General features: G+C 42.4%; 1 protein-coding gene across 1 annotated transcript in view; it reads left to right on the top strand.

The window, feature by feature from the left end:
* Positions 1–3,952: 3,952 nt before the first annotated feature.
* Positions 3,953–23,361, top strand: part of rab15 (RAB15, member RAS oncogene family) — a 151,707-nt gene continuing 132,298 nt past the window's right edge. Inside the window, exon 1 of the mRNA XM_060828356.1 lies at positions 3,953–4,358. Coding sequence (XP_060684339.1) covers positions 4,235–4,358 — 124 coding nt within the window. The 5' untranslated portion in view covers positions 3,953–4,234. The remainder of the gene's footprint in view (positions 4,359–23,361) is intronic.

The raw sequence follows: 23,361 nt of genomic DNA, 5'->3' as shown, positions 1-23,361 counted from the left end.
TCCTAAAGGACATAACTGTTAGATTGGTCCTGCATCAAGTGGTGAGGCAGAAGCAACAGGCAAACCATACTTGAGTTCAGCATCACCAACCAACCCCAAGCAGATGCTTCTGTCCATGAAAGTTTCAGCAAGAGTGACCTCAACACAGTTGCTGTTGAGACAAAGTCCTGCCTTCACATTGAGAATACTATCCATTGTGCTCTGTGACACCACCACCACCATGTGAAATGGATTTGAAACAAACCTAGCAACTCAAGATTGACATGGAGGCACTGTGGGCCATTAACAGTAGCAGAATTGTATTCAGCTACAATTTCTGACCTTGTGGCCAGTATATCCTCAATTTTACCAAGCTAAGAGTTCAACCCTGTTTCAATGGAGAGTGTAGTTGGGCATGCCAGGAGCAGCAATAGGCATGCCTAAAAATGAGGTATCAACCTGGTGAAACTACCTAACGGCTCTACGTGAGATCCAAGTGGTGGAAGCAGAAAGTGATGTACCAAGCTAAGTGATCCCACAACCAATGCATCAGACCTAAGTATTGCTATTCTCGCACATTCAGCTATGAATGATGGTGACCAGTTAAACAACTCGCTGGAGGAGGTGGGTCCACAAATATCCCCATCGTCACTGAAGGAACAGCCCAGCAGATCAAAACAAAAGGCTGAAGCAATTGCATCTATCTTCAGCCAGAAATGCTAAGTGGATGACTCATCTCAGTCTCCTTCTACGGTACCAGCATCACAGATTTGAGTCTTCAGTCAATTTCATTCACTCCACCTGATATCAAGAAACAATTGAAGGCATTGGGAATTGCAACGGCCAAGGGCCCTAACAACAGCCCTGCAATCATACTGAAAATAGCTTCCAGAACTTGCTGGGCTCCTAGCCAAGCTGTTCCAGTACAGCTACATCACTAGCAACTTCCCAGCAATGTGAAATATTGCCAAGGTATGTTATGCCCACAAAAGCAGGATATACCCACCTAGCCATCAGTCTACTCTCAATCATCAATAAAGTGATAGAAGGTGCTGCTGACAGTGCTATTAGTGACAGTTACTCATCAATATCTGCTCAGTGATGCTCAGTTTAGATTCAATTCCACTCAGCTTCTGTCCTTATTACAGGCTTTGGCCAAACATGGACAAAGAGGTGACATCAAGAATGAAGTGAGTGTGACTGTCCCTGACATCAAGGCAGAATTTAACTGTGTGTGACATCAATGAGCCCTAGCAAAACTGGAGTGAATGGCAATTAAGGGAAAAGCTCTCTGCAAGTTGGAGCCGTACCCAGCAGAAAAGAAGATGGTTGTGCTTTTTGGAGATCAATCATGTGAGCCACAGGACACCATTTCAGGGGAGTTCCCCAGGATAGACTCAGCCACATTTAGTTGTTATCGATGACTTTCCTTTCATTTTCAGGTCAGAAGAGGTGATTGCTGCTGATGCTCATCCCCATTTGTGATTCCTCAGACACTGAAGCAGGCTATCTGGTAGCAATGTGTGTCATCTAAAAGATGCACTGCAATTTCTCACCAAGGCTCATTATCAGCACTGTTCAGACCCGCGACTTCTACCATCCAGGTAGAAGGTATACATGGAAACACTGGTACAAATTCCCCTCCAAGCCACACAGCATCCTGACTTGCAACTATATCACTATTCTGTCAATGTTGCTGGGTTAAAGTTCTGGAAGTCCCTTCCAGCATTGTGGGTGTACCTACACCACATGGATTGCAGAGATTCAAGAAGGCAGCTCACCACCAGTTTCTCAAGGGTAATTAGTAATGCAAGCTTAGCCAGCAAAGTCAGCATGAATGAATAGAAAAATTAGACAGTTATAAGACTTCTGGAAAGCATATTTACTACAAGAAATCATATACACAGCATGTTTTTCCTCCTAGGTTTTTTAAAACCCAAGCTTTCTATCATCTAACCGTGCAGTTTATCTGGCTTTCCTGTTTCAATCCGTGTGTTGGCCTGGACTGTAGCCTTTGGCTCTCCAGTTACATTTTTCAATTAATTTTCTGGAAGTGCACTCTATTTGATCTTTGAAAACGTCCATCCACCATATATGTGGGATGATATTACATTACTTGGCAACGGGGACAGAGGATAAGATTTTATTAATGCCAACACCAGAAAATTGACAGTTTGATTTGACAGATGTAGGGCATCATTTTCTGATGCAATATTCATACCTTCCTTCCAAAATTACTAATAATGTTTCAATTATTTTTCAAAAATGTCATTAATTTATCCATTTAGTACAAATAGGGTAGATGACCAGAGCTGTCTTCCTAGCTGAAACCATAAGGTGTTGTTTGAAGGGCTAGATCTAAAGCTCTTCAGTGTGCATCTCCTCTGAAACAGAGTTCCTCCATTGCCCTCACTCAAAGCAAAGGGCAACTCAATGTCCTCTACCAGGATCTGATCCTTCAGAATGGCCCCTCATGCTTGTTCACCCAAGAAACATGAAATGTTTCGGGAAAGGGTCACTCAACCCAAAACGTTAACTCTGATTTCCCTCCACAGATGCTGCCAGACCTGCCGAGCTTTTCCAGCAATTGCTGTTTTGTTTGGGAACGTGAAATTAGATTAGATTACTTACAGTGTGGAAACAGGCCCTTCGGCCCAACAAGTCCACACCGACCCACCGAAGCGCAACCCACCCATACCCCTACATTTACCCCCTACCTAACACTACGGGCAATTTAGCATGGCCAATTCACCTGACCCGCACATCTTTGGACTGTGGGAGGAAACCGGACCACCCGGAGGAAACCCACGCAGACACGGGGAGAATGTGCAAACTCCACACAGTCAGTCGCCTGAGTCGGGAATTGAACCCAGGTCTCTGGCACTGTGAGGCAGCAGTGCTAACCACTGTGCCACCGTGCCGGATGTGGACCATTTTGCAAAACTGTGGCACTGCCACTGTAACACTTGGAACAAGCTAACCCTGTTTTAAAAACCTGGTGACAGGGTAGTGAGCATTTGCTTCACTTCATCACATTTGCACAGCCAATCTAACAGAAACAAAAGCAAGGGTCCCCATGCTGCCAGTTACATGAAGGAGGCTTTTCACAGCATCACAACCTTATCAGTACCACTGTGTGTGAAGTGAACACTAGATCATGCCTGGACAATGGAAGCGAGAATGATAGCAGCAAACAACTAACTCCAAACAGCTTAGCAGGATTGAAATTGCAAAAGCATTTTCTCCCATTATAGTGAAGAATAGCGGCTCTTCCTGCTTCTGACGTCATGTACCAATCCGTAACCAGGTCAGATTGGTGCTGTTTAATGGCCTTTCTAAATAGCTAATTGAACAAGATGTGTTTTTTCCCGCCCCCCCCCCCCTTCCTCCAAGGCCATTAGCTCTCCTTGCAACCGGATACCTTCTGATATCAATAACGTGTCATTTTGGCCGTGGTAGGGAAGGCAAAAAATTCTCAGTGGTTTCAGCACAGGAGGCCGTTTGGCCAGTCGCCTGTGTGCTTTCCCCTTCTGTTGGAAAACGGGTTACTGACGCATCGCTCTTGGATTTGAACGGGGCGATTTATATATTTCTTTTTAAAAGCGGCAGACGGGAGACAGAAAATGAACTCAATTTCTAACTTAAAAAGATCAATAAATAATCCCCGGAGGGAATCGAAATGGACAAAGGCTAGGAGCAAGAATACGCTTTTATAAAAAATAAAGTGTAAGGAAAAAGTACGTTTTAATTTTAAATGGAAAATACTAAAGGGAGGTTTGAAGGGTTAAAAAAAACAGGAATTGGGGTCAGCGAAGGATAGAGACAAAAGGCTAAAGGCAGGGAAGGGATTGAGGGGAAAGGGAAGGCTGTGACAGTAGACTGCTTGGAGAGACTGGCTGATTTGAGGTGGGGTTTCACATACCGCGTCATTCATTGCAGACACTGAGAGTCCCATCCCCACTCCCTCTCAGTGTCAGCAACAGAACGGTTCTCCTTCGTTGACAGTCACAGCAGCGCAGGTTAAAGCCGGCAGCCGGGCGGGAGGGGAGGAGGCAAGTCGAAAATCCCATTTCCAGTCAGTGAGGTGGGCAACAACAGCAGCAGCAAACAAGGTGTCTGCCCTCACCACCACCAGCACAGCCTGCCTGCCCCGGGGCAGATATGGGACTGGAGCGGAATAAGGGAGCCGTTCTCGGGCTTTCGCTGTCTGGGTAAAGTGGTCGAGTTCGCCTGGGCAGGTCCATGAGGACACACCATGGCTAAGCAGTATGATGTGTTGTTCAGACTGCTGCTAATCGGAGACTCCGGAGTGGGCAAGACTTGCCTCCTGTGCCGTTTCACCGACAACCAATTCCACACTTCCCACATCTCCACTATAGGTAAGAGAGAGATTGAGATTGAGATTGAGGTAAGGTGTGTACTTTCTGTTGTAATGCTGTTAGGCACCGCACAGCCCGAAACCCTTTGTTTCCTGCATTGACAAGGACTCAGGCTTCTGGTTGTGATGCTTTGTGGAGGTGGGAATTGTTTGTTTTTGGAAGTTTCCTGTTGCTGCGGGGAGGTTTGTTGACTTAGTGGTAGTAGTAGTTTTACATCGAATGCACGCCAGTTGTGTACAGCCAGCTCGAAGGACGAAGAGCCAGCAGTCCATTCCACTGGATTCCCACTGCACGGGGACCCACTCTGGGAATATATAAGCAATTTGCATTGCTGTAAACTCGGGTTAATTTAGGTAAAGTCACTATTCAGAACTGATGCTGCTGGTGGGCAGAGTATATTGTCAGAGAGATTTTGTCAACAGTCCTCCAAGAACTTACGTGTGAGGGAATCAGGGAATTGGGACTACTTTGGAGGGTTGAAGTGGCAGCCAAGGTTGTGACTGGAGGGAAGGCGTTGGGTCAAAGGCTGGCAAATGGGACGAGACTCATTCAGGATATCTGGTGGGCATGGACGATTTGGACCGAAGGGTCTGTTTCTGTGCTGCACAGGTACGTGAATAGGAAAGGCTTAGAGGGATATTGGCCAAACACAGGCAAATGAGATTAGTTTGGGAAACTTGGTCATGGAGAGTTGGACTGAAAGGTCTGTTTCCGTGCTATGACACGATAACCCAATTTCTGTGGCAGATTCACTCGAAGGTGACGTGTCTACAGCTCTGTAGGAAAACATTGAATAGCCTGGCTCAAGGATCATAACATGTGGAGCAAAGGTAGGCCACTTGGCCCATCCAGCCTGTGCCAGTCAATAAGATTATGGCTCATCTGATCATTTTCAACTCCACTTTCTTGCCTTTTCCCTATAACCTTTGAACCCCTTACTGATTATATCAGCCCTGCATATACTTAATCATCTAGCCTTGAGAGCCCTCTGCAGTAAAAAATTCCACCAAATCATTAACCTTTAGGGGAATAAATTCCTCCTTAAGTCATAAAATTTAGGGGAGGTGATGGCCTAGTGATATTATCACTGATTTGTTAATCAAGAGACCCAGACAATGTTCAATGCCCACTATGGCAGACGGTGGAATTTGAGTTCTATAAATATCTGAAATTAGGACTCTAATGATGACTATGAATCCATTGCTGATTGTAGGAAAAACCCATCTTGTTCACTAATGTCCTGTAGGGAAGGAAACTACCACCCTTATCTGGTTGGCCCACATGTGACTCCAGACATATAGCAAGGTGATTGATTCTCAACTGCCCTCTGGGCAATTAGGCTTGGGCAGTAAATACTCACCTAGTCAGTGACGCCCTCATTCCATGAATGAATTTTTTAAAAAATGTGTGATTCTTTATTCTGAGATTATGCCCTGTGGTCCTAGATCTCCACAAAGGAAACAAAATCTCCACATCTGTCCTGTAAAGCTCCTTAAGGAATTTCTAGATAGATATTTTTATTCAAATTGTTCAGCTAAGTTATGAAACACTTTCAGCACCAGTGGGACTTGAACCTGGACCTTCTGGCTCAGAGGTAGAGGCACTAGAAAAGTCCTCCAAGGAACCTTATACATTTCAATAAGGCCATCCCTTTCTTTCAAGCTCCAATGAGTATAAGCCCAATCTTAACCTTTCCTCATAAGAAAGTCCCTCCCTACTTGAGATCAGCGCAATGAAGCCAAGGTCAGCAAAAACAGTTTAGAGTTCCAGGTGTGATCTGACTAGTCTACATAGTTTTCATAAGACCTCCCTATTTTTACATGGCCTTTATTTCAAAGGGAATGCGATTTGCCTTCCCTATAATTCACTGAATTTTTAAATAATTCATACAATAGGGCACCCAAATCCCCCTGTGCTGTAGCTTTCTTTAGTCTTTCCCCATTGAAATAATAGTCATCTCATCTATTCCTCTTTAAAGTGCAACACCTGACATTTTTCCACATTATTTTCCAAACTTTATTCCATCAGCCAAATTTGGGCCCAGTTCATAACATCCCGGAAATAGCTGTCAATCAGGACCTGGAAGGGAGAGAGGAACTCGAGAAATTTAAAATGACCCGGGAAGTAGTTTCAACAATTTACTTAGTACTGAGTTCACAAGTCCCCAGATCCTGAGGGATTTCATTTCTTGCAACTCATTAGGTTCAAGGAAGGATCCTTTTAGATTGAAAAGGAATTGATGTGATTCTTTTTTTAAAAAGGAGAGTGGCAGAAAGCAGAAGACTACAGGCTAGTTAGCTTAACATCTGTCATAGGGAAACTGTTATTAAAGATGTTATAATAGGGCTTCTTGATAAATTCTAAATGGTTTAATTAATTGGAGTTCTTTGAAGAAGTAACTTATGCTGCAGATAATGAGGAGCCAGTGGATGTTATGCACTTGGATTTCCAGAAGGCATTTGATAAGGTGCTGCAAGAATGGTTATTGCAGAAAATGAAAATTCATGGCATTGGATAATGTATTAACATGGATAGAAGATTGGCTGGCTAATAGGAACTGAAGTAGGAATAAATGGGTCTTTTTCAGGCTGGCAGGATGTAATGAGTGGTGTGCTAAAGGGGTCAGTGCCAGAGCTTCAATACTTTACAGTTTACATAAATGATTTGTGTGAAGCGACAAAAGTTGTGGGAGCTAGATTTGGAGATGACACAAAAAAGGTAGGAAAGTGAGTTGTGAAGACAAGATGTGGAGCTTACAAAGAGATAGAAAGGGGTAGTTAGGTTAAGTGAACGGGCAAAGGTCTGGCAATGGAGTATAATGTGGGACGTGTGAAATTGACAATTTCAACAGAAAAAAACATGATCTAAATGGTGAGAGGTTGCAGAGTTTGGAGATGCAGCGAGATCTGGGTGTCCTAGTGCATGGACTGCAGAAGGTTAGTATTCAGGTATAGCAGGAAGTCAGGAAAACTAATAGAATATTATGTTTTATTGCAAGGGGAGTAGAATGAAAGACCAGGGAAATTATACTTCAGTTACACAGAGCATTTGTGAGACCGTACTTAGAGTTAAGTGTACAGATGCTGGTCACTGTGTACAGAAAGAAGGATGTTAATGCATTATAAGCAGTGCATGGAAGATTTACCAGACTAATATCGGGAATGAATCAATTGCCTTATAAGGAAAGACTGATCAGCCCTGCATTCTCTAGAGTTTAGTAAAAATTGGAAGTGATTTAACTGAAGTATATAACATTCTGAGAGGACATGACTGGGTGTAAGTGAAAAAGGTTAGTTCCTCTTGTGAGAGAATTCAGAATTAGGCCTTACAGTTTGAAAATGAGAAACCTAAGACCGAGGTGAACATTTTTTTTGTTCTCTCGGAATTGAATTTCTTTGGAATTTGGGAACTAAAAGGCAATGGATAATGAATTTTTAAATATTTTTAAGCACAAGTAGACAATTTTTTGATTACAACAGGATAAAAGATTATCGGGCACATTGAGAAATATAGAGTTGAGATTAAAATCAGATAAGCTACAATCTTAATGAATGGCAAAGAGTCTCAAAGGGCCAAGTAGCCTCCCCTTAGTCCTTGTTTGTAATTGTGTACTGAACTTAGCTATGTTCCATTTGGAGCCTCCTTATGTCATCCTCGTTATTTGTCTTCCCAAGTATTTTCATGTCATCTCCAAACTTGGTGATAGCACATGTACCTTGTTGTTTCAAGTCCTGAATAAGTATTGGAAATAATTGTGGATCCAACACTGATCCCTTTTACCACTCTACTAGTTGCAATCTTGCAATTCTGCAAATGGCCCAGTTATCTGAACTCCGTCTTGTATTAGTTAACCAATCTTCTGTCCATGCTAATATATCATTTCCAACTCTGTGGGCTCTTATCTTCTTAAGTAGCCAAATGCCTGTTGGAAATCCAAATATATTACATTTATTGATTCATATTTATCTACCCTGCTGTAATTAATTTGTCAAGAATGATGTCCCCATCATGAAGCCATGCTAACTCTGCTGATTGCATTATACATTTATGCACGCTTTGCTGTGAAATCCTTCAAAGTAGATATTAACATTATCTCAATGACAATGGTAGGCTAACTTTCCTATAGTTATCTGTTTATTTTGTCTCACTTCCCTTTTGAATAAGAGTGTTAGATTGACAGTTTTCCTATCCTCTGAAACTTCTCTGGAATCTAAGAATTCTTGTAAGATTACTCCCAGTGCATCCACCATCCCTGTAACGACTTCTTTTAAAGTCTTAGGATACAATTCTTTGGGTCCAGAAACTTATTGGCATTTGTTCCCATTAGTACATGGGGTCCCCAATTTACATACGAATGCTCATACTTAGGAACATTATCCCATACAGTGTGTAATTTTGAAGACCTGACATATGAACATTTTGTGCACTTAAGCTGCTGTCCAATGTCCTGCATTGTTTTCTGACTTATGTAAAAATTGACTTGCGAATGGGTTCCAGAACAGAATCCATTCGCAACGCTGGGACAGCTTAAAGATTTTTCTCATAATAGTTATGTTTTTGTTCCCAAACCTTCAGCCCCTTGATTATTTAGGAGTTCTGGAATGCTGTCAGTGTTCTAAACAATGAAAACTAATACAGATTATTTGTTCAACTCCTCTGACATTTCCTGGCTCTGTTATCATTTCTCCACCCTTGTTCTCTAAGAAGCTTATGTTGCCCCTCCCTTTGTATATTTTTTAAGCTAGTTGGGCCAATGGGCCTGTTTCCATACTGTAGGGAATCTAATCTCATCAAAGCTCTTACTGTCTATTTTTTGTGTCACGTCCAGTTTGCCCTCAAACTTAATTTTCTTCCCAATTTTTGTTTTTGGGTCATTTTAAAAACTTTTCCAATCCTCTGAGTTACCACTAATGTTTGATACATTTTTTTTCTTTCAAATTGATAACATTCATAACTTTGATTAACCATGGTCAGTTTACCTACTTCTGAGACTCTTTCTCCTTTTACTGGGATATAATATTGGTCTCGTTCTCTTGTGATTACACTTACTTAAGTTTAATGCGGTCATTTCTCTCTCAAAACTAAATACTAAATACTGCCGTGTCATGATCACTGTTCCCTTGAGGATCTTTCAGCCTAAGCTCAACTATTCATCCTACCTCATGACACATAACCAGGTTCAAAACAGCCTAATCCCTGGCTGGATCCAATGTGACAGTTTCTTGGTATTATTTCTAAATCACTAATCCAGAGATCCATGTGATCTTCTGGATCCTGGGTTTGAATTCTGCCATGGCAATTGGTGGAATCTGGACTGAAATCGTTGTTAACTGTCACAAAAGCCTTCTGGTTCACTCATGTCCTTTAGGAAAGAAAACTGCCATCCTTACTTGGTCTGGCCTCCAAGCAAGGACACTATACTCAAGCAAGTGGTTGATTTTTAACTGCCCTCTGGGCAATTAGGGATGGAAATTAAATCCTGGCCCAGTCAGCAAAGCCTAATTCTGTGAATGTATTTTTAAAAAAATTATTTTCCCATCAGACCCTACATTTGGAACCAAGCTGGTGGGAATCAGTGGCTCTGTGCATTTCCCATTGAAATCTAGTAGGACTAATTAAAGCAATGGAATGTGAAAAAGTGTGGAATGGCACTTTGTGAGAATCCAGCTTGTCAACAATTTGCATTTATGCCTCTGCCTTTGGATTTTCCTTATCACATTGGGCCAGCCAATGTTGATTATTAAATTTTGTATCAACTACCAATTTTGTTTTTGGCTTTGATATGCGGGAGTTTAGATTTAGCTTGTTGCTAACCCTCCTCTTTATCTAGGTTTTGTGACAGGCACTGATATATATTAGTTTGCCTGTGTTATTGACTGAGTTCTTCTGTGGCTGGCGAGTATAGGAGCGGGTCTTTAACCCCAGGCTTTCCTGCTCATAGGCATCGTCAACAGCCACTCAGGCACAAGAATGTGTATTTATATCAGTTCTTTAAGACAAAGATTTTCAATAGCATAACCAGAAATACTGTACCTCGGTGTTGACCTAAAGGAGGAGATTTTTAAAGAGCCTATCAAAAGCTTGAGCAAAGAGGTAGATTTCAAACAGGGTCGTCAGATCTGTGGAGAGTCAGATGGGCTTCTGGAGAAAGCAAAAAAGCCTACAAGTAGAAGATGCTCCTATTAAGTAGGAGGGAGACTCATGAGTAGCCAAAGTTAGAATAATGAGGAATTCAGAGGTTTGTAAGCTACGATGAGTTAGTGAGAGGTGAAGCCATGTAGGAATTTGAACACGAGGAATTCCAAATCACAGTCATCAAGGATGGGAATCAAATATAAATAGGCAAGGACATTAGCACCACATGTGGGAGATTTAGTACAGGTCAGATCTTGGATAGCTGGACATTTCTTGGGCTGATGTTTATGGAGGATGGAAAACTGGCTGACAGCGATCTTTAGAACAGTGGGGTCTGGAGTTACATAAAGCATGAGTGCAGATTTGTGGAGAAAATGAGTTGAAGAAAGAGGAGACCGACAATGCTGTGGAGGTTAAAGTTGGCAGCCTTTGTACTTGTGAGGATCTGGAGTCAGAATCCAGTGCTGCCCACACCCACTGAATACAAGAAAAAAAATGATCAGAGCATCAAGAGGACATTATACTCTGAGGATAAGATGACTAGCTGTGTTGTGGGAACTAATTATTCAAGCGGTTTTCTGTGGTCTATTCATCACAACACCTATTCCTAGTGTACACCATTTCCCTTTTATAAGATTTATTATACTTGGCACAGCAACCATTTCTTAGATCCAATTTATTTGGTTTCCATAGCCTTAAATGAACTTTATTATATTTATTATGTAATCATTTATTATGCTTTTTTTATTTGTCCTTGCATTGATCCCCAGTAAATGTTAGCAACCTTAGCACCAGCACGTTCCCTCCTGCCTCTTAGAGATAGTCTGGCTTGGGATTCAGCTAACGATCTCAAATTTTCAGACCTCCGTAAACCTGTAACCTCAGTGATGCTTGATGCTGAGGCATTTTTATACTACGTTAGCTCTGCCAAAACTACAATATGTTTAGACACCTTATTAAAAGTAGTAAATCTTTTATAATATTACAGTAGCAAACTTTGTTTGCCTTCAGTTCAGCTAATAAAAAACTATTGGTTAACTTTTTGGTTCCAGACCCTTACAATCTGCCAAAGGTATTATCCAACAAGATTCCTCTCTTGCTTGTGTGTACGTGGACAGGTGTGTTTTTCATCCATTTTTCCTTTATTAAAGCTGTTCATCTGTATTTCTTCCAGTCCTCATGAGGGAGCTATACTTAAAACATTGGCTTGTCTGTTCACTCTGGGGATGTGTGCTGACAGTATGGATGCTTCAGCAGTTTCTGTATTTTGTTTAAGATTTCCAGCTTTTTTTCTGTCTTTTCTTTGCTCCAGGCTAGCAAACTGCACCACTGTGTCATAAATGTGGAACTTTGCAAGACGATTATCTTTTAAAATGCTCGATTTAGTTTAAGCTATGACAGAATATTCTGAACATGGGGAAAGGGTGAATTTGTGGTAAACAGTTTAATTGGAGGAAATGCCCACATGACCTTGTTTCCATGGAGAGAGAAGTTCAAGTAGAAACCCTTTGAGGGGGGATGGCAGTTTTAACACCTTTTGCAGTGTTTCACTGAAAATGGACAGCTGCTGCTGAAGGTGCAGAAACAAGCCAGCTAGGAAAAGCAGGAAGATTGCTTTTGTGTTAACCACCAAGCAGGATGTTCTGACAGTTCCATTTCTGTTCGAAAGAAAGGGAAGAGTACAGACTTGCACTTGAAGAGTTAAGGAATAGGGCATCCTTGAGGTGCATCTACAGGTGATAATTGTTCCCCAAAAAACTTGGGTGGAGTGGAACAATTATGTACTTACTAGAGAAGGTGCAAAACTTGACCTACTCTTGGGAAATAAGGCAGGGCAGGTGACTGAGGTGTCAGTGGGGGAGCACTTTGGGGCCAGCGATCATACTATTTGTTTTAAAATTGTGATGGAACAGGATAGACCAGATCTAAAAGTTGAAGTTCTAAATTGGAGAAAGGCCAGTTTTGACGGTACTAGGCAAGAACTTTCAAAAGCTGATTGGAGGCAGATGTTCGCAGGTAAAGGTACAGCTGGAAAATGGGAAGCCTTCAGAAATGAGACAACAAGAATCCAGGGAAAGTACATTCCTGTCAGGGTGAAAGGAAAGGCTGGTAGGTATAGGGAATGCTGGATGACTCAAGAAATTGAGGGTTTGGTTAAGAAAAAGAAGGAAGCATATGTCAGATACAGACAGGATAGATCGACTGAATCCTTAGAAGAGTATAAAGAAAGTAGGAGTATACTTAAGAGGAAATCAGGAGGGCAAAACGGGGACATGAGATAGCTTTGGCAAATAGAATTAAGGAGAATCCAAAGGGGTTTTACAAATATATTAAGGACAAAAGGGTAACTAGGGAGAGAATAGGGCCCCTCAAAGATCAGCAAGGCAGTCTTTATGTGGAGCCGCAGAAAATGGGGGAGATACTAAATGAATATTTTGCATCAGTATTTACTGTGGAAAAGGATATGGAAGATAGAGACTGTAGGAAAATAGATGGTGACATCTTGCAAAATGTCTTGAAACGGTTAAAGGTGGATAAATCCCCAGGACCTGATCAGATGTACCTGAGAACTGTGGGATGCTAGAGAAGTGATTGCTGGGCCTCTTGCTGAGATATTTGTATCATCGATAGTCACAGGTGAGGTGCTGGAAGACTGGAGGTTGGCACTGTTTAAGAAGGGTGGTAAGGACAAGCCAGGGAACTATAGACCAGTGAGCCTGACCTCAGTGGTGGGCAAGTTGTTGGAGTGAATCCTGAGGGACAGGATGTATGTGTATTTGGAAAGGCAAAGACTGATTCGGGATAGTCAACGTGGCTTTGTGCGTGGGAAATCATGTCTCACAAACTTGATTGAGTTTTTTTGAAGAAGTAAGAAAGAAGATTGATGAGGGCAGAGCAGTAGATGTGATCTATGTGGACTTCAGTAAGGAATTTGACAAGGTTCCCCATGGGAGACTGATTAGCAAGGTTAGATCTCATGGAATACAGGGAGAACTAGCCATTTTGATAATGAACTGGCTCAAAGGTAGAAGACAGAGGGTGGAGCTGGAGGGTTGTTTTTCAAACTGGAGGCCTGTGACCAGTGGAGTGCCACAAGGATCGGTGCTGGGACCTCTACTTTTTGTCATTTACATAAATGATTTGGATGCGAGCATAAGAGGTACTGTTAGTAAGTTTGCAGATGACACCAAAATTGGAGGTATAGTAGACAGTGAAGAGGGTTACCTCAGATTACAACAGGATCTTGACCAGATGGGCCAATGGGCCTAGAAGTGGCAGATGGAGTTTAATTCAGATAAATGCGAGGTGCTGCATTTTGGGAAAGTAAATCTTAGCAGGACTTATACACTTAATGGTAAGGTCCTAGGGAGTGTTGCTGAACAAAGAGGCCTTGGAGTGCAGGTTCATAACTCCTTGAAAGTGGAGTCACAGGTAGATAGGATAGTTAAAAAGGCATTTGGTATGCTTTCCTTTATTGGTCAGTGTATTGAGTACAGGAGTTGGGAGGTCATGTTGCGGCTGTACAGGACATTGGTTAGGCCACTGTGGAATATTGCATGCAATTCTGATCTCCTTCCTATTAGAAAGCTGTTGTGAAACTTGAAGGGGTTCAGAAAAGAGTTACAAGGATGTTGCCAGGGTTGGAGGATCTGAGCTATAGGAAGAGGCTGAACAGGCTGGGGCTGTTTTCCCTGGGGCGTCAGAGGCTGATGGGTGACCTTATAGAGGTTTACACAATTATGAGGGGCATGGATAGGATAAATAGGCAAAGTCTTTTCCCTGGAGTTGGGGAGTCCAGAACTAGAGGGCATAGGTTCAGGGTGAGAGGGGAAAGATATAAGAGAGTGGTATGTGTATGGAATGAGCTGTTAGAGGATGTGGTGGAGGCTGGTATAATTGCAACATTTAAGAGGCAGTTGGATGGGTATATGCATAGGAAGGGTTTGGAGTGATATGGGCTGGGTGCTGGCAGATGGGACTAAATTGGGTTGGGGTATCTAGTTGGCATGGACAGGTTGGACCGAAGGATCTGTTTCCATGCTGTACATCTCTATGACTCTATGGTGATGAGGAGAAATGGATGACTGTGGAAGAACTGGTGGATGGTTGTAGGAGTATTCCTTTAATGTGTTATGTGTGCCAGAAGTATGGCACAGAGTATAAGAAATTCATACTTATTTTGGTTGCATTAGGTAGTTGCAGCACAAGAGCTTCGTTGTGTTTTCGATTGCTGTATTACTTGACTGTTAATTTGTATTTCATTCAAATTTGTTTTCTTTTATTCATTGTTGGATTGGGGCGTTGCTGGCTGGCCAGTATTTATTGTCCGATCCTAGCTGCTCATGAGAAGGTGGTGCCGTCTTAAACTGCTGCAATCCATTGATTTAACTTTGTTACAGTTAAAGGCATAGAAAATTAAATTTTGTCCATTGATTTATTTCCACTGGAGTATCCATCTCTTTTAAAAAGTTATGGGTTTAGCGAGTTTTGTAGCACTCTTAAACCCCCCTCACTCTCTTTGCCCGTACTTCCAAAAGGCCTTTGATAAGGTGCCACACTGGAGGCTGCTGAGCAAGGTGAGGGCCCATGGTGTTCGAGGTGAGCTACTGGGATGGATTGAGGATTAGCTGAGTTGGGATAAAAGGTTCTTTTTCGGAATGGCAGCCAGTGACAAGCGGTGTCCCACAGGGTTTAGTGTTGGGGCCGCAACTGTTCACTTTGTATTAATGATCTGGATGAAGGGACTGGGGGCATTCTAGCAAAGTTTGCCAATGATACAAAGTTAGGTGGACAGGCAGGTAGTACTGAGGAAGTGGGGAGGCTGCAGAGGGATCTAGACAGTTTGGGAGAGTGGTCCAGGAAATGGCTGATGGAATTCAACATGAGCAAATGTGAGGTCTTGCATTTTGGAAAAAAGAATAAAAGCATAGACTACACCTGAGGTCCCCACACCTCAGGAAGGATATACTGGCACTGGAACGTGTCCAGCGGAGACTCACATGGATGATTCCTGGAATGGTTGGCCTAACATATGAGGAACAGCTGAGGATCCTGGGATTGTATTCATTGGAGTTTAGAAGATTAAGGGGAGACTTAATAGAAACTTACAAGATAATACCTGGCTTGGAAAGGGTGGACGCTAGGAAATTGTTTCCGTTAGGCGAGGAGACTAGGACCCATGGACACAGCCTTAGAATTAGAGGGGGTCAATTCAGAACAGAAATGCGGAGACATTTCTTCAGCCAGAGAATGGTGGGCCTGTGGAATTCATTGTCGCAGAGTGCAGTGGAGGCCGGGACGCTAAATGTCTTCAAGGCAGAGATTGATAGATTCTTGATGTCACGAGGAATTAAGGGGTACGAGGAGAATGGGGGTAAGTGGAGTTGAAATGCCCATCAGCCATGATTGAAATGGCAGGGTGGACTCGATGGGCCGAATGGCCTTACTTCCACTCCTATATCTTATGGTCTAAATCCTGGCTGTTGCAATTTGCATCTCAGTTAGCTTTACATTCTCCCAGTTGTTGGATGTGTTGAGAACTCCATTTAATGCGTACAAAAACATCAGTGTATTTCTTTGTTTTTAGCTTGGCACCATTAAGCATGGTGATGGGTCCTTGGTGTGACAAGCAGCTGGTTGACCAAAAGAGAACTCTTGTTGAAACTTACCTTAACCATTCCATTTTGCAGTTTAATTGGTGAATATGATCTCATTGCTGTCTGTCCTTTGATCCTCACCAACGACTGGTCTTCGATACTTGTCCCAACTGTTGAACAATTTGTGAGTATTGTCACAATTTCTGGGAGAAGATAAATGTGAAGTGTTGCATTTTGGTAAGGCAACTCATGGTAGGTCCTTAATGGTAAGGTCCTGGGGATTGTTGCAGAACAAAGTGGCCTTGAGTGCAGGGTCCTAGTTCCTTGAAGATGGAATCGCAGGTAGACAGGGTAGTGAAGGTGGCGTTTGATATGCTCGCCTTTATTGGTCAGTGCATTGAGTATAGGAGTTGGGCAGTCATGTTGTGGCTATATAGGACATTGGTGAGGCCACTTTTCGAATACTATGTTCAATTCTGGTCTCCCTGCTATAGGAGAAATGTTAAACTTGAAAGGTTGCAAAAAAGATTTACAAGGATGTTGCTGAGGTTGGAGAATTTGAACTGTAGGGAGAGGCTGTGGGGTGACATTATAGAAGTTTATAAATCATGAGCAGCATGGATAGGGTAAATAGCGGTGAACCTTATCCAGGATAGGAGAGTCCAAAACGAGAGGGCGTAGGTTGAAGGTAAGAGAGGTAAAATTTAAAAGGGACCTAAGGGACAATTTTTTTCATGCAGAGGGTGGTGCATGTATGGAATGAGCTGCCAGAGGAAATTGTGGAGTCTAGTACAAGTTCAAGCATTTAAAAGGCATCTGAATGGATAATCTTTCCACCCTTCAGACTCACTGCTTTTATTCCTGATGAAGGGCTTTTGCCCGAAACGTCGATTTTACTGCTCCTCTGATGCTGCCTGAACTGCTGTGCTCTTCCAGCACCACTGATCTAGAATCTGGTTTCCAGCATCTGCAGTCATTGTTTTTACCTCGTTGATTTTAACCCTACTGTGAATCCTCTTGCAAGGATGCCTGCCTTGAAGAAGTTTTCCTCCTCTCTCTACAAGAATCTCAGGGAGTCCCTCTCCCACTGATTCCTGATGAAGGGCTTTTGCCCGAAACATCGATTTCGCTGCTTCTTGGATGCTGCCTGAACTGCTGTGCTCTTCCAGCACCACTGATCCAGAATCTGGTTTCCAGCATCTGCAGTCATCATTTTTAACTTGACAAAACCATGTTGACTATCTGAAATCAAATTATTGCTTGCTAGATGATTATAAATCTTAACTTTTATAATCCTTTCCAAAACCTTTCCTACAACAGAAGTAAGGCTCACTGATTTATAATTACTGGGTCATCTCTACTGCCCTTCTTGAACAAGGGCACAACATTTGCAATCCTCCAGTCCTCTGGTACTAAACCTGTCGACTATGATGGCTCAAATATCAAAGACAAATGTTCTGCTATCTCCTCCATAGCTTCCCAGAGAATCCTCTGATAATCCCATCCAGCCCAGGGAACTTGTCCACTTTCACTCCTAGAATTGATAATTCCTGTTCGTAACTAACCTCAATCCTTTCTAGTCTAATATCTCGTACCTCATTCTTCTCCTTTCCAATATTCTCCTTTTCCTGAGTGAAAACCAATGAGAAATGTTCATTTAGCACCTCTCCAATCTCCACAGGATCCATGCACAACTTCCCACTTCTGTCTTTGACTGGCCCTATTCCTACCCTAATCATTCCTTTATTCCTCATATTCCTTTAGAAAGCTTTTGGGTTCCCCTTTATTTGCTAAAGACTGCTTGTGTCCTCTCTTTGCTCTTCTTAACTCTCTCTTTAAATCCTTCCTAGCTGGTCTGTAACTCTCCATCGCCCCATCTGAACCATCTTGCCTCATCAATACATAAGCCTCCTTCTTCTTCTTAATGAGAGATGCAATTTCCGCAGTAAACCATGGTTCCCTTACCTTATCACTTCCTCCCTGCCTGACGGGGACATACCTATCAAGGACACGCAATATCTGTTCCTTAAACCAGCTCCACACTTCCATTGTCTGCATCCGCTATGTTTTGCTCCCCCATTTTATGCATCCTAATTCTTGCCTAATCACATTATAATTGCCTATCCATGCTGCGAGCTCACCTACCTTATTTCAGATACTTCTGGCGTTGAAGTAGACACACTTCAAACCAGCATGCTGTCTGCCAGCACGTTCCTGTGACCCTGAAATCCTGTCCCTGTCCTCCCTACTCTCATCCTCCTGTGCACTGCAACTACACCTCCGGTTCCCATCCCCCTGCTGAGCTAGTTTAAACCCACCTGAATAGCACCAGCAAATTTCCCACCCAGGATATTAGTACCCTTATAGTTCAAGTAAAGACCGTCTGGTTTGTACAAGTCCCACCTTCCCCAGAATGAGCCCCAATTATCCAAGAACCTGAAACCCTCCTTCCTGCACCATCCTTGCAGCCACATGTTCAGCTGATATCTCTCGCTATCACATGGCACAGGTAACAAACCAGAGATAACAACTGTTAGTTCCAGCTCTCAGCTTCCACCCTAGCTCCCTGAAATCCTGCCTTACATCCCTATCCCTCTTTCGACCCATGTCATTGGACAACGACTTGAGACTGGTCACTCTCTCCCTTCAGGACCCCAGAGATATGATCCAAGACATCACGGATCCTGGCACCTGGGAGGCAACACATCAACCGCGAGTCTCATTCGTTTCCAACAAACCTTCTATCTGAGCCGCTAACTATCGAGTCCCCAATGACTAACACTCTTCCCCTTTCCCTCCTTCCCAGGTGGAAGATGAGGTGTTCATGCCTGATCTGATTTGTGACTTCAACTCCAGATTCTTGCTGAACTCCTAATACCTTTTGTCTGTCTTTTACTCCCAAACTTGTCTATCTTTGTCTTAAAAATACTCAAAAGACCTTGCCTTCATCATGCTGACTGGAAACATAGAAATATAAAACCCAGGAGCAGAAGCAAGCTAATAGGTTCATTGAGTCCACTCCACCATTAAACATGGCTGAACCTCTATCTCTGTTTCTTTCTTGAATATATTCCATGAGAAAGTTCTTTTCATCTTAGTTTGAGATGGTCTAATGCATGTCCTGAGACCATGTCCCAGTCTTCTGGGCACTCCTGGCCAGTTGAGGGGGGACACATCATTCCCGTAATCAGCCTGCCCAGCAGTATCAGAAATTGATATGTTTCTATGACACCCCCTATCATTTTTCTGTACAGCACGGAAACAAACCTTTCAGTCCAACTCATCCATGTCGACCAGATATCCCTACCTAACCTAGTCCCATTTGCCAGCACTTGGCCCATATCCCTCTAAACCCTTCCTATCCATTTAGCCACCCAGATGCTAAGACTCTATGAATTTCAGTGAATACAGGTCCAGTTGACCCAGTCGCTCCATATTGATCAAACTTAACCTTCATGATTTTCTGCATCAAGGAGTTTTATCTGCAGCCACAAATATGAGGGATACTAGTCTTATTTTATTAAATTGTTCTGAATTGAAACATTTCAGCTGAACAATGAAAGAGAATGGGCCCACCCTCCAAATGAAATGATGTGCCCTGTTTAGGACTGGGGCTGTTGTGCTCAGTTTGAGGCCGAACTCGAGAGTAACCCTTGTGTCCATGATTTCTGTCCTGGCCCTGGCTTCAGACACATTTTTATTTGGAATTTGACTTCTACATAATTTAGGACCACGGGATATAGATAATAAATCTGTTGAACACAAATTTTACACAGCAGGTTTCCTAATTTCTCTACTCTTTTTATAAGTCTTTTAAAATGTTTGTCATCAGGTTTTACTGTGAACATTCCATTCCCTGACTACATGATCAAAAAAACTTTTGCTTTAAGTAACTAGCATGTTATACCAATCGAACTCCGAGGATTTGGATTTCAGAAACGTGAATGTTTAGTCATAACTACATAGAGTCATCGAGTCCTGGAGATGTACAGCATGGAAACAGACCCTTTGGTCCAACCCATCCACGCCGACCAGATATCCCAACCCAATCTAGTCCCACCTGCCAGCACCCAGCCCATATCCCTCTAAACCCTTCCTATTCATATACCCAACCAAATGTCTCTCAAATGTTGCAATTGTAACAGCCTCCACCACATCCTCTGGCAGCTCATTCCATACACATACCACCCTCTGTGTGAAAAAGTTGCCCCTTAGGTCTCTTTTATATCTTTCCGCTCTCACCCTGAACCTATGCCCTCTAGTTCTGGACTCCCCGACCCCAGGGAAAAGATTTGCCTATTTAACCTATCCATGCCCCTCATAATTGTGTAAACCTCTATGAGGTCACCCTTCAGCCTCCGATGCCCCAGGGAAAACAGTCCCAACCTGTTCAGCCTCTCCCTATAGCTCAGATCCTCCAACCATGGCAACATCCTTGTAAATCTTTTCTGAACCCCTTCAAGTTTCACAACATCTTTCTAATAGGATGGAGATCAGAATTGCATGCAATATTCCAACAGTGGCCAAACCAATGTCCTGTACAGCTGCAACATGACGACGTCCCAACTCCTGTACTCAATACTCTGACCAATAAAGGAAAGCATACCAAATGCCTTTTTAACTATCCTATCTACCTGCGACTCCATCTTTTAACATTTTTTTTGAAGCTTACTGGAAATGCTTCCACAGTATTGCCATTATAATATGATAGTGTTCCTTCTAATTGCTGACTGTCTGGTAATACATTGCACTCCTGTGAAACATTTGGCTTTTTAAGTGCATCCAAACTAATATTGCAAACCATTCTGGATTCTCTTGGGCGTTTCCAGGAATTTATAATTGCTGCAGAAGTGCAAGACAAAAATCGTAGCTGTGGTTTTTGAAAATGAAAATTGTTGATTTTTCTGATGTTCGTGAAAGAATTATTTGTTATTTATAACGTAGTGGGGATGGGCAATAAAGGTTGTTTGATGAGCAGTCAGGCATCATTTGGTTTGCAAGGTTTGTAGCTCAGGTTGAGGTTTAGGGTGTAGGTTTGCTCGCTGAGCTGTAGGTTTGATATCCAGACGTTTCATTACCTGGCTAGGTAACATCATCAGTGGTGACCTCCAAGTGAAGTGAAGCTGTTGTCTGCTGCTTTCTATTTATATCTTTCTCCTGAATGGGGTTCCTGGGGTTTGAAAGCAGGAGACAACAGCTTCGCTTCGCTTCACTTAGAGGTCGCCACTGATGATGTTACCTAGCCAGGTAATGAAACATCTGGATATCAAACCTACAGCTCAACGAGCAAACCTACACCCTAAATCATTTGGTTTGCTAATGAAGTGAGCATTCATTTTCCAACTGGCACAGAAAGCAGGTGAGGAAGGACTGGCCAGGTGTCCTTAAGCAGGGAATCATATATTCTCAAATTAGTGACCTGTAATATATTTGGCAATCCTAATCCTAATTTATACCAAAATTAACTGGATTTGTTCTATGATAAAACAAAGAAAGTCATCTTGTGAGGATACATTGCATCATAAGGATTTTTACTTGGCGAAATTAGTTTGATATTTGTTTTTTTCATTTAATGCATCAAAATCACCAATTAATTAGTCCAGAAAACAATGAAATTTAGCTGAAAATGTGATCTCTCTTTCCTTCACTTTCCCTTTGCTTCAAGTCAGCAGATAATCACTAAATCTGTCTGCAGAGATTACAGAGTGGCACACATGAAATTGCCATGTTTAATTGACCATAAAATAAATGCGCAGCTGCTTAATTAGAGTCTTGGAAGGACAGGTACGCTATCTAAATACAATAAAACACACTGAGGACTTACAATGCCAAAGAATCCAAGGGCTTTTGTATGACTGGATTTGTTCATCAGTGTGTATTGACACAGGGCAGCATGGTGGCTCAGTGGTTAGCACTGTTGCCTCACCCAGTGCCAGGGGAACTGGATTTGATTTCCGTTTCGGGCGACTGTCTGTATGGAGTTTGCACATCCTCCCCGTGTTTGCATGGGTTTCCTCGAGGGCCTCTGGTTTCCTCCCAAAATCCAGAGACGTGCAGGTTAGGTGAATTGGCCACACTGAATTGCCCATTGTGTTCAGGAATGTGTAGGTTAAGTGCATTAGCCTGTGATAAATGTCGGGTAATAGGGAAAGGGAATGTGTCTAGGTGGGTTACTCTTCGGAGGGTCAGTATGGACATGTTGGGTCGAAGGGCCTGTTTCCATCTGCAGGGATTCTACAATAGTAATGTCCTTTTCCTTAAACAGTCATGTTAGTTCAACATGTTAATTCAGTATCTACATGGGAATAAGAATATACTTTCACTTCCTTGAGTATGTTCTGTCAGTCTGTTAGATCACAGCTGATAGTACCTCATTGATCTCCATTTCTTTCATGGGTACTAATACTCTGATCTGGCTAGATTCCATTGAGTGCACATTCGGGATACCTTCAATTGCTTTCTGTGGAGTAAGTTTTCCAGATTTCAATTGCTGTTTGTACATAAGACTTTTTTTATATTTGATCCTACATGGCAGTTTTGAGTACTCCCAGTAGATTAATAACTCTCAGCGGTGAGATTAGTACATCAGAACATGACACAATTTGAATGCTGAACTTTGAAAACTCAATATTTTCAACAAGGAAAATTCTTTCTTACTGTAGCACGCAGTCGGATAGATATTGTGGTCTCATATCTTATGCTGAGTCTATATTTAGATTAGTTGCTCAGGATTTTGCCTCAGCTGCACTGTGAGAAGAACAGGAGATACTTTCAAAGAGAAAGTTATAGTTATTCTACTTTGTGGAACCTACATGTGAAATATTGTTTGATAGGATTGCTTGTTCCAAGTTCAAATTTGTTACTGGAATATTTTCTTTCGTTCATTTGATGTTAGATTAGTTTCATCACTGTCATAACATCGATGTCTGTACACTAAAACCGAGTCCAAGCTTTTATTCAAGGAATAGAACAGATGTAAGCCACCTTTTAATTCTCCACATCCTTCCACTTAATAGCATTCAATTTTAATAGCCCAATTTATTTCTAGACATTTTAGGCAGAACTTAATAATTTCCCTAAAGGTGGAATGCTGATTTGATAGGACAAGAGGGTACAGGTTCTGCAGCCACTGCCTCCCTGACTATGCCCCTCGTTCAAAGATACTCTGTGCCTGATTGAAGGACCTGTCATCAGGAAGTTGGGTTGGTTGGCAGAGGTCTAGCCTTCACCATTTCCTCTGTCACCCCCCTGTTTTGAGTGTCTTAATGCAG

Source organism: Hemiscyllium ocellatum, chromosome 8 (assembly GCF_020745735.1).
Source record: "Hemiscyllium ocellatum isolate sHemOce1 chromosome 8, sHemOce1.pat.X.cur, whole genome shotgun sequence".
Lineage (NCBI taxonomy): Eukaryota > Metazoa > Chordata > Chondrichthyes > Orectolobiformes > Hemiscylliidae > Hemiscyllium > Hemiscyllium ocellatum.
Note: the sequence above shows the minus strand (reverse complement) of the source record. Positions and strands in the feature narration are given on the sequence as shown.